The 12,739-nt window shown below is 39.3% G+C and overlaps 1 protein-coding gene across 1 annotated transcript in view; it reads right to left on the minus strand.

The window, feature by feature from the left end:
* Positions 1-10,782, minus strand: part of LOC126505968 (peroxisomal multifunctional enzyme type 2) — a 46,444-nt gene extending 35,662 nt beyond the window's left edge. Inside the window, exons 1-3 of the mRNA XM_050149212.1 lie at positions 10,649-10,782; positions 8,924-9,111; positions 2,679-2,770 (exon numbers count right to left, since the gene is read on the minus strand). Coding sequence (XP_050005169.1) covers positions 2,679-2,770; positions 8,924-9,111; positions 10,649-10,671 — 303 coding nt within the window. The 5' untranslated portion in view covers positions 10,672-10,782. The remainder of the gene's footprint in view (positions 1-2,678; positions 2,771-8,923; positions 9,112-10,648) is intronic.
* Between the last annotated feature and the right edge of the window lie 1,957 nt (positions 10,783-12,739).

Below are 12,739 nucleotides of genomic sequence, written 5' to 3' on the forward strand. Positions count from 1 at the left end.
GGGAATTGGAGAAATAGACAAATTTTCAAGAAGGCAACTTAAAACTTTCAAACATCAGCCTTTCAATGAACAATCCTCAAACTTTCTGTCACTGGTTACTTAAAAGCATGCCAGCACAAAGCACTCTTCTGACTGATCCAAAGCTTTAAGGTAAACAATATGGCAAGATATTTCCTCCTAAACATTCATTCTAAATTTGGAACCACATGGAATCACTTAAGGTGACATCAAAATAAAAGCCAACATAACAAAAGATGGTTATTTTTCTCTGCTAAGACAGAACATATTTCCTGCTCAAGGTTCAAGTTATTCTGGGCAAAACACAGTTTCCATGGTCCGCCTCAGCAAACACTATGAGCCCTTCTCAGAACAGCTGGATCTTTGCTCTTTCTCTGTTGGCCTGACTTGCTGCGCTTGCCAAGTGTACTTCATTTCCGAACTTCTATATCATTAGAATCTTACTAAGTCTTTCCTCTGGTTGCCCTTTAGATATTTGGAAGGTGCTCTAGGGTAAGCTTTTCTAACTTCAGACCACCTAATCTGACTTGAGCAATTTGGTAACATCATCACCTTTAGCCATATTGTGAGTGAAATAACAAACTACAGGGGCCAAAATATCTGCACTAGCTGAACCAATCTCATCTCTCACCAGCAACTCCAGGAATCCATCAGATCTGAGCAAAGAATACCTTCAAGTTTAAACTCAGATTATTTCATATATTTCCTACTATATTTTTCAATCGTATACATCAAACCTTACTCATTAAAAAAAAAAGTCCGCACTTAATAAAAGAAAGTAACAACATAAATTTTTATATGCATACATGATCTCAGTCATATGATTACAGAGATGAAGATTGATATAAAATATCCCATCTGGGGGGCTGGAGAGATGGCTCGGTGGTTAAGAGCACTGCCTGCTCTTCCAGAGGTCCTGAGTTCAATTCCCAGCAACCACATGGTGGCTCACAACCATCTGTAATGAGATCTGGCGCCCTCCTCTGGCATGCGGGCATACACACAGACAGAATGTTGTATACATAATAAATAAATAAATCTTTAAAAAAAAAATATCCCATCTGAAAGAACAGTCTATGTAAAATGTACATCAAATAGAAGCCTGGAAGGAGATATTGGAAAATTCATAGCAGTTCTCAGGATAGTAATAATGCATGGTTTTTATTCTCTCCTATTCACATTCTTATGTATTTAAGATTTCCGCACAGATGATAAATTATTTTGTGTAGTTAATAATAATGTAATTATAAGGAAATAAGTAATATTTTGATTCCTAGCTAGGTAGAAAGAGGTCAGATCAAATTTCAAATTTTAAGTGGCTCAATATCATTAAATTTTTCTATTCTGTAAAATTAAGAGTGCAAAGTTCCTTCTCCATCTAATTTCTGTAATTTACACTTAGTTGGTATAATTAGAAAGATGGATGTATATAACTGCACTCAAATATATGAGACCTTTTCTCCTTAATTCATTCATCAGCTTTTAATTCAAATGAAATTGACTAATAATATATTAGTTCAAACCGAGGCAGGTTCTTTTGCTCCTAAGAAGCAATTTAATTCTATAGTCTATATACTATGGGTTCATTACTGTTGGGGTAAAGGGAGGTCTAATATACAATGCCTTGGCTAAAATAAGTAGATCAAACACAAATGGATATAAAAGTATGTAAATTAGCTGGGTCTGGTGGTGAACACCTGTCTACCTGAGCAGCTGGGACAGGAAGAGCTCAAGTTCAAGGTCAGCCTGGGGTAAGTACTAACGTAACAGTCAGCCCAGGTGAGACCCTGTCTAAAAATAAAAATATAAACATAAGAGAGCTGAGATGCTGACCGAGCCCTTGCCTTCTACAAAGCTCTAAATCCAATGTGCAGTAGCACAAACGGTTCCAACAAATGGTGGACTGTGCATCATTTTTATTGTGACAAAATCCACGGAGAGCTACAGAATAGGGAAAACTAGAAGAGCTTACTGCTGAACTCTAAATAAACAAGCTGTATTGACTGCTCTGTTACACTCAAACATCATTTATAACTAAATTGGAGGAAGGAAACACTAGGCTCTCATGCCAAGGGTTTTAAATGGTCTGCGGTTTTCACAAAGACCCCAAGAAGACTAAACTCTGCAGGGTTAATTTACACCACAACCCTGCGAGCCAGCCAGTGCTAGGCCAATGTTCAAATTCTGGCCTAGCTGACTCTAAACATCTGCTTTATCATTTATCATTCGTCTTCTTAAATCAATGAGATTTTCTATATTTTACTAAACACATCAAATCAGCCACATTGCAACTAGGAAAAAATATTAAAAATGAACAGCTTTGAAAAAGAGTTTGTAATGATAATGTTATTTTCTAAAACAATGGATCCACACTTGCTCGTGTAAAACAAGGTCTTGCTATGTAGTTCCAGTAGAACACAAACTCGTATCCTCCTACCTTGGCCTCCAGAGTGCTGGATAACAGAGTAATAGTACATACCACCTTTCCCAGCTTGACACTTGTTCCTTAACAACACATACACAATATGTGACAAGCCAAGTGTTACAACTACAACAGAGTTTTTTCTGGATGTAAGCATTTGGGAAATACTAATATACAGTCTTTTTAAATTTTAATTACATAAACGAGGCTTTAGAAGAAATACAAAGTTTCACAGTACCTCAAATAAGCCACCATTTTCCTCACAGCTCTCATGGCAAAGCCAAAGGACCAGAGGGGCCACATAATCTGGCTTCAGGGCTTCAACAATGTCTGAAATAAATACAAAAACATCAATAAGCAAGAGTACAAACAGGTTTCATACATCATTTTACTTTCTGAAAATATTATATATAAATAATCAGACTTTTAAAACAAATATGATAAAATTTTACGTAGATAATTCATCTAAGTTTAAAAGCTTTTAGAGATTTTTCTTCCCAACTGAGAAAAACCTAACATACTCTCAAGTTTCTCCAATCACAGGCATAATGTGTGCCTTTCAACAGGCAAGCACTGTTGATAAAAATAAAACAAAAATGGACAATCTTAGGTACCACTCACTCTCAAAGGAGATCAAAGGGTTACAGACTAGAAAGGAAGAAGTCAACCATTTGCTATTTGCACATGATATGAGAGTATATATAAGGGACCCCAAAAATTCTACAAGGGAACTCCTATAGCTGATAAACACCTTTAGTGAAGTGACTGGATACAAGATTAACAAACACACACAAGAAAAATTAGTAGCCCTCCTATATGCAAATGATAAACAGGCTGAGAAATCAGAAAAACAATGCCCTTCATAATAGCTACAGATAATATAAAATATTTTGGTGTAACTTTAACCTGTATGACAAAAACTTCAAGTCTTTGAAGAAAGAAATTGGACAAGACATCAGAAGATGGAAAGATCTCCCAAGCTCAAGATCAGTAGGGTTAACAGTAAAAATGGCCATCCTACAAAAAGCAATCTACAAATTCAACACAATCCCAATTAAAATTCCAACACAATTCTTTAAAAACTTTAAAAGAACAATACTCAAATTCACATGGAAAAATCAAAAAACCCAAGATAGCTAAAACAATCCTGTACAATGAAGGAACTTCCAGAGGTATCACCATCCCAGATTTCAAGCTTTACTACAAGGCTATAATAATAAAAACCTCACAGTACTGGCATAAAAACAATTGGGTGGATCAATGGAATCAAATTGAAGACTCAGACGTAAATCTACACACCTATGGACACCTGATTTTTGACAAAGAAGTCAAATTTATACAGGAGAATGAAAGAAAGCATCTTCATCACTTCCCAGCCTTTTGGCTAAGATCAAGTGAAGAAAACATTTTCAACAAATGGTGCTGGCATTACTGGATGTCGGCATGTGGAAGAATACAAATAGATCCATACCCATCACCCTGCACAAAACTTAAGCCCAAATGGATCAAAGACCTCAACATAAATCCAGATACACTGAACCCCACAGAAGAGAAAGTGGGAAAAATCCTTGAAGGCATTGGAATAGGAGACAATTTCCTGAACAGAACACCAACAGTGCAGATACCAAGATGGACAATTAATAAATGGGACCTCATGAAACTGAAAAGCTTCTGTAAGGGAAAGAACATTGTCAATAGGACAAAACAGCAGCCTACAGAATGGAAAAAGATCTTCACTATCCCCATATCTGTCAGAGAGCTGATCTCCAAAAAATGTAAAGAACTGGAGAAACTAGACATCAACAAATCAAATAATCCAATTTTAAAAATGGGGTATAGATCTAAACAGAAAATTCTCAACAGAAGAATCCCAAATGGCTAAAAAAAATGTTTAAAGAAATGTTTTAACATTTAAAGGAATGTTCAGCATCCTTAGCAATCGGGGAAATGCAAATCAAAACAACTCTGAGGTTCCTTCTTATACCTATCAGAATGGCAAAGATCAAAATTACAAGTGACAGCTCATGCTGGAGAGGATATGGAGCAAAGGGAACACTCCTCCATTGATGGGAGGAGTGCAAGTTTGTATAGCCACTTGAAAATCAATATGGTGGTTTTTCAGAAAATTGAGAACCGATCTACCTCAAGACCCAGCTAGGACCGGGTCTGAAAGAGCATGTAATCAAACCGGTCTCTCTGATTGTGGCTGACAATGGGGGCTGACTGAGAAGCCATTGATAAAGGGACTGGGACTTGTTTTTACGGCATGTTCTGGCTTCTTGGGACCCTAGTCTATATGGATGCACAGCTCCCCAAGCCTGGATGTAGGGGGGAGGGCCTTGGACTTCCCACAGGGCAGGGTTCCCTGCCCTCTCTCAAGCAGGGTGGGAGAGGGAGGAGGGGGTGGGGGGCGGGAGGGAATTGGGAGGGGGGAAGGAAGTGTAAATAATTAAATGGAAAAATAAAAAAAAATAAAAATAAAAAGACCCAGCTATACCATTCTTGGGCATATACCCAAATAATGCTTAATTATACCACAGGGCACTTAATTCACTATGTTCATAGAGGTGTTTTTCATAACAGCCAGACAAAGAAACAACCTAGATGTCTCTCAACTGAAGAATGGATAAAGAAAATATGGTGTATTTACACAATGGAGTATTACTCAGCTCTTAAAAACAACGGCATCGTGAAATTTGAAGGCAAATGGATAGAACTAGAAAAAATTCATCCTGAGTGAGGTAACCCAGACCCAGAAAGACAAACATGGTGTGTACTTACTTATAAGTAGATATTAGCTGTAAAGGATAAGCAAGCTACAATCCAAAGAACAAGAGAAGCTAGGTAACAAGGGGGCTCAAGGGGGACACTCAGATCTCCCTGGAAAGGGGAAACAGAAGAGATTTCGTGGTGGACTGGGGGCAGGCAGGGATAGGAACATGAGGGATCAGGTGGGAGTGGGGTAGGGGAGAGTACAGAAAGAGTTGAATAGAAAGGGGGGTCATTCCGGGGTACAATGGAAACTCCCAGGAACATACAAGGGTGATCCCAGCTAGGACTCTTAGTAACAAGGGATACACAGCCTAAACTGGCCACCTCCTGTGATCAGGCAAGACTGCCAATGGAAGGACTGGGACACCAACCCAGTCACATAACCTTTGACATATAGTCTGTCCTGACTATGGGATTTGCAGGGATAAGGGTGACACAGAGGTTGTGGAATGTCTAATCAATGACTGGTCCAGCCTGAAACCCACACCATGTGAGTGAACCCACCCTTGACACTACCTGGAGAGCCAGGATCCAAGAAGCTAGACGGCCCAGAGACCCAGGATGGAAGCAAACATGACTATAAAAAAAATGTCAGTTTAATGATGCCTAATGGTATTCTGCCATAGTCATAGATTGGTGACTAGCTCAATAGTCATCAGAGAGCTTTCATCCAGTAACTGATGGATACAGATGCAGAGACCCACAGTCAAACACTAGGCTGAGTTCAGGGAATCCTGAAGAGAGGGAGGAAGGATTGTATAAGCCAGAGGAGTCAAGGACATTACAGGAAACCCCACAGAATCAACTAACCTGGGCTCATAGTAGCCCACAAGGACTGAACAACAACAGAGAGCTTGCATGGGACTGACCCTCCGCATGTAGGTAACAGTAGTGTAGCTTGGTCTCCTTGTGGGACTCCTAGTATTGGGAGCAGGGGCTATCTCTGACTCTGAATAATATACTATACAGCCCACAGGACCATTTATTGAAATATTTAGTATTGGAAAAAAAAAGCTTCCAACCTAAATGCCAATGAAATCACCCTTCAAAAGCAAAAGAATAAGATTAAGGAATAGGAGGCAAGATATACATGGTAGAAGACATACTAGCAAAACACATGTGACAAAGGATTTGTTTCCAAAATACACAAATACTTAAAACTCAAGAAAGGAATCAACTCAATCTAAAAATGGAGGCATAAAAATTCACGAGGCTGAGCCGGGCGGTGGTGGCGCACGCCTTTAATCCCAGCACTCGGGAGGCAGAGGCAGGCAGATCTCTGTGAGTTCAAGGCCAGCCTGGACTACAAGAGCTAGTTCCAGGACAGGAACCAAAAAGCTACGGAGAAACCCTGTCTCGGGAAAAAAAAAAAAATTCACGAGGCTGAAAAAAGATTTCAAGTGTGAAGCCAGGTTAGGCTACAAAACAAGATCCTATCTGGTGACCTTAGTTCAATTCACAGATCCACGTCAAGGTGGGATAAGAAAATTAATGCCTCTAAATATTAATATGATTTGCAAACATTCATGTCCCTATATGGTCCCAAGTATTTGAAGATGAGATCATAAAAAATAATTTAAGTAGTATCTATTGTTTGCACAGCATTTGAATATATAATGATTTGACCATACAGAAACTAGTGCAAAATTTGATATTGGAAGGACTATTAACACTGAGAAGCTGTGAAAAAAATTAACTTGAAGATATTCAGATGTTTTAAGAATAAAAAAAAAAAAAAGACATTGTCTAGCTGGGCGGTGGTGGCACAAACCTTTAATCCCAGCACTCAAGAGGCAGAGGCAGATGGATCTCTGTGAGTTTGAGCAGCCTGATCTACAAAGTAAGTTCCAGAACAGAAAAACCCTGTCTTTAACCAAAAAAAAAAAAAAAACAGTGAACCAATGCCTCAGTTATCCTCTGACCTCCACGTGCATCACGTAACATCTGCCCACTGCCCACATGCAGACACCATGGGCATACACAATAATAATCAACCAAAAATAGATACTTCTTAAAGGAAATAAATGCAAAACATAGGAAAATGCCCAGCATCACATGTCATCACGGGGTCTCAAATTAAAATAGCAATGCCATATGTCTGGCTAACTATTAAAAAGACTAAAATTCAATTTTGATTTGCCAAATGCTGGCACAAGGGCTCTGAGTCAGCAGCGGAGGGGATGCAAATGAAATGGTCACTGTGAGGACCATTTCTTACAAGGTATCCGATGATCACATTTCTATTTTCTCAAAAACTGAAAGTTTATATCCATACAAACTTACATGTGAATTTTTATATGTAACTATCTTCTAAGGGTTTCTATTACTGGGACAAAACAACATGACCAAAAGCAATTTGGGGAGAAAGGGCTTTATTTCATCCTCAAAGGAATTCAGGGCAGGAACCCTGAGGCAGTCACTGATACAGAGGCCACAAAGGAGTCCTCCTTACTGGCTTGTTCCCCATGGCTTGTTCAACCTGCTTCCTTATGCCTCCAAGACAACCTGCCCAGGGGTGACACCACCCACCAAGGAAATGTGCCCACCAATATCATTAATCAAGAACTAAACAATTAATCATTAATCAACAACTGCCCTACAAACAGTCTGGTAGGGGCATTTTCACAACTGAGTTTCCGTCTTCCCAAATGATTCTAGCCTGTGTCAAGTTAACACAAAAACTACTTAGCGGGGCAGGAGAGATGGCTCAGAGGTTAAGAGCACTGACTGCTCTTCCAGATATCCTGAGCTCAATTCCCAGCAACCACATGGTGGCTCACAATCATCCGTAATGAGATTTGGTGCCATCTTCTGGCCTGCAGGCATACATACAGACAGTACGCTGTATAATTAATAAATAAATCTAAAAAAAAGGAGGAGGAGGAGGAGGAAGAAAAAAGAAGATGATGACGACCACCTAGGACAGTAGCTTTATTCACAATTAACAAAAAACAGAAGTAACCAAGATGCCCTGATCTGAAAGGAATTACATACTATAGTACTCTCATACCATGGAGTATGTTCAAACAATACATGAGTTTCAACACCCCTCCCCCAGAGGCATCCAGAAGGAAAAGGAAAGGAATAAGAAAGGCACCAGTGAGATCTGTATGCTCCTGTAAAAGTGGACACATGAGGGTATATATTACAGCTGTATATGACAAAGTGGATCCTAATGCAACTACAAACCTTGGTAAAAAACAATAAATCAGTATCGGCTCATCAATTATAACAAGACACCACAGGCAATATCAGGAAACCATGAAAGGAGACATACATGAGAACTCTGAACACACTGCCCAGTTTTCCTATAAAGCAAAACTACTCTAAAAATAAAGCATGCTACATTTCATATTTGTGCTATGCATTTCCTCTTATAGTTTATATATTATATGTAAGTAAGCTGTTACTACAAATAATTGCATTCTAATTATTATAAAACATTAAGAGTGTTATTACACTGTCTACAAAAATATATATATATGTCCATCTAACAATGCAGAGACAAAGGAGGAAGGTTCATTTCTACGAGGAAATTAATGGTCACTTTTCATACTTTCTGCTGTACTCTAAATTTTTCAACAGTGGTCATAGATTACACAAAATGCTTTCGAAATTGGAAATTTTCTTTAAGTATTCAGAAAATCGGCTCCTTCTGCCAAGCTTACTGCACACCCGTGTGACCCAAGTGCAGACCCTGAGCACACTCACCTTCGGGCATCACGGTCTGTGTCATCCGGGACCCCGCATTGGGGGCAATGGTGTTACAGTGAATGTTGCTCTTCCTGCCTTCAATTGCCAGAGTGTTGCAGAGGCCCAGAATGCCCAGCTTTGCGGCACTATAATTTGCTTGGCCAAAGTTGCCATATATGCCAGAAGCTGAGGAAGTCATGATGATCCTAAAAGAAAGCAACCCCTCAGCATCATCTCTCCCGTGGTTTGCTAACACTGACACCCGACCTCATTCCTGATGCTGTGGAGTCTGTCAAAGGCAACTCTACAAACCATCCTTTACTTCTCGCAGTAGTTACAGTACTGTTGATATAAATGCGGTATTTCAAAACTCAACTACAGGATTTAAGTGCATAGAAAGGATCTCTGGTCAGAGCCAAGTGAATTTAAATATAGCAATGTTTATATATTATCTCTGAAAAACAAAAATATTTACAAATATAAATTAACAACATTAAATTAAAATTTTAGCAAGAAATAATACACTTGTAATTCTCATCACTTGTCTGCTCAGTTTCTGAATAATTCTAAATGCCATCTCATAACCTAACCTACCCTCACTCTACTTAGAACATATAAAATAAATCACACCATTTACTTTCAGAACTGTCAAGATCATGATAAAACAGAAGTCCCAGAAAAAAATCAGCATTAATACCAACTGCTCCTACAAGTGTCTGAAGCCTAAATTGCAGGGCTGAGCCTGATACCAGAGTAAACAGTACAAATGGACCCACATCAAATTATACTTAAGCAGGAATACACGGGAGTCCTGTTGCCAAGCAGTTCAAAGTCTAACCCATGGTGTGCTAGCACAGAAGAAATGGCAACTCATCTCTGTCTAACTGGTTACTGGGCACAACAAATAACATTGTGGTTAAGAGCAAATCTTAACCACTAAGTGTCTGCACTGCTTTCTGAAGTTGTTGTGTGCAGCTTCCTACAAAACTAAGCATCTTTCCTCTTGGAAGGAAACGCTTTAAGTCCCATGATGATTACGGAGGTGAAATAACGGGATGTTCTGAGGGGAGGTGAAAACATTCCATGCTGCCATGATGCTGGGAAGCTCATTAAGTAAACTACTCAATGACTTCAGGAAGTCCCTGAAACCAACGGGTTTCACTAACCTTTCCCTCCCCAAGGGTATAAAAGTAGTAAAGACAGTTGCTAAAAGACACTCTCAACCTAGCTGAGCTGTCTGGAAGAGGCTCAAATCCACTGAGACACCTGGAATGTCACTCCCAACCTGTTGAATGTCCTGCAGGCTGTTCAGTGAGCTCCCAAAATCCAGCTTTTGTGAGCTGTCACCATGCTAAGGTGTTAATTTGGTGACATAGCTGTCTTTGAGTCATTTATGCTCCTGTTAGTGGCCCATCATCCATACTCCTTATTTCGTTTTGTTTTGCCAAGCTGAACTCTGGTGGTTTCTGTACTTCTGGTCTATTGTTGGCTCTCTATCTGGGATGAATAGACATTGATTCACAATTCATATCCCCAAAAGTAGTGTCACACAACAAAAGTGATAAATGTATTAAAACTAAAAAGCACATGGTAAAAGAAAAACACAGACCTAGCGAGTGTGCACTGTCCAGCACTTTAGAGCCTGCACGTGTGTGAGAATACTTGCCCCAGGACCAGACAACTGTTTAAGAGTACTTGGTGCAAACATCTCCAGTCCTCTCTGGTGACTTCAGATAACTCTACCTTCCATATTTCTGTTTCTTCATATGATCCCACGCTGCCCGGGTCACTTGGAAGGAGCCCCGCAAATGAACTCTATGAATTATATCTAAAACAGAAATTATTTTCTATATATTTTGTCAAAAGTTAAGTATGCCTTAGAATGAGCTTATATAAACTTATTAGACTTGTACACACTTACACAAACATATCATTTTACATCCAGCATTCATAGGCACCGGCTGTCATATCCAGATAACCACTTTGCTTTTGTCAAAATTAGACAACCAATCAGTAATTCATACCCATACCTATGAACTTTTCCTATAACTTATAAAATTATTGTAATCCTTGTATATATCTAAGCATAATGCTATACTTAATTAATGACCATTCAAGATAAAAATTTGTTACTATAACCTGCATGGGCAGGGAGACAGTTCAGTTGGTTTTTTTTTTTACATCTCGGGCTGAATGTGTACCAGGCAATACAAACTTACCAAAGCAAATTCTGACCACCCTCCCTTAAGTAAGCACATGCAGGGATTCAGCTCAGCTGGCAAAGTGTTGTCATATATGCAGGAGACCCTGAGTGAGAGTCCCAGAAGCCATGGGAGAAGTTAGGCATGGTGGTAAATGTGTGTAGTTCCAGTGGAGGGAGGTGAAGAAGGTCCTGGGCCTTCCTACCCAGCCAGTCTAGCCTAACGATGCGCTCCAGACCAATGAGAGGCCCTGGCTCAAAGGAGGTAGGTGGCATTTCTGAAGATGATAATCCAGCATTGTCTCTGGCATATAAATGCCACAAATTCACATGAACTAATATACATGCATTAAAAGCAAATATCTAAATAAATAATACCCATGAATTTTACATATATAACTTGTACAAGAAATAACAAAACATAGTTAGACCACACTGCTCATCGTCAGGGAATATTTATAAAATACTCACTGTTATCTCTATTTTTGTCATGATTTTCAAATGAGTTAGAGAGGTCTACTTTCAATGACTTAAATCCAGTGAACCAACCATTTGGGAACACTTTAGAGAAACAACTATAGATTGAGTGTTGTCTTGGTTTTGACCATTCTTACCTATTTGGGTTCACTCTGGAACCCCAAAAAATGTTTTTATACAAATACAGATGAAAGGGAAGGTAAATGCAAAACCAAGACTAGAAAAGGGGGTGACGGGTTGGGGGACTGAGTAGGGTAGAATTTCTTCAGTTAGACGGCAAAGCCCCACATGCTAGCCAATCTTCTCTTTCTCAGCTTTCCTTTCCAAACTGTCCCAAGGAAAAGGGACTAAAAGCTTTCCTTTGCTTAATTCTCGGTCACAAGGACACCATCCATGCCTCTTCTAAAAGTTCAAGGGCCAGAATCTGAACTCTTAGCAATGATGGGATCACCCCAGCTTAACTGCTAAGCCAGCCACTGTCCCATCACCGATTTGTTTACCTGTGATGGCTGATGAAAACAACCACAAACAGGAACAGAAGAAAAATAAACTACAAATGTGATTTCATCATTGTATCAACTCAACCTCGGCAACATGGGGAAGGAAAATGAAAAATATTTCCTATTTATTAGAAACTTCAGATAAGGGCTGGAGAGTTGGCTCAGAGGTTAAGAGCATTGCCTGCTCTTCCAAAGGTCCTGAGTTCAATTCCCAGCAACCACATGGTGGCTCACAACCATCTGTAATGAGGTCTGTGCCCTCTTCTGGACTGCAGGCATATACACAGACAGAACATTGTATACATAATAAATAAATAAATAAATAAATATTTAAAAAAATGGGCTGGAGAGATGGCTCAGTGGTTAAGAGCATTGCCTGCTCTTCCAAGGGTCCTGAGTTCAATTCCCAGCAACCACATGGTGACTCACAACCATCTATGAGGTCTGGTGCCCTCTTCTGGCCTGCAGACATACACACGACAGAATACTGTATACATAATAAATAAATAAATAAATAAATAAATAAATATTTAAAAAAAAAAAGAAACTTCAGATAAGCGTGTAGGTTTTGTTCTACTCTCCTAACATCTTTGATTTTAATTTGTAGTGCCCTGGGCTCTTCTAAATCCTGCTCTACTCCTGGGGGGCAAGAGGACA

The sequence above is a fragment of the Alexandromys fortis genome, unplaced genomic scaffold (assembly GCF_014885135.2).
Source record: "Alexandromys fortis isolate MF-2015 unplaced genomic scaffold, M_Fortis_MF-2015_v1.1 scaffold_60, whole genome shotgun sequence".
NCBI lineage: Eukaryota > Metazoa > Chordata > Mammalia > Rodentia > Cricetidae > Alexandromys > Alexandromys fortis.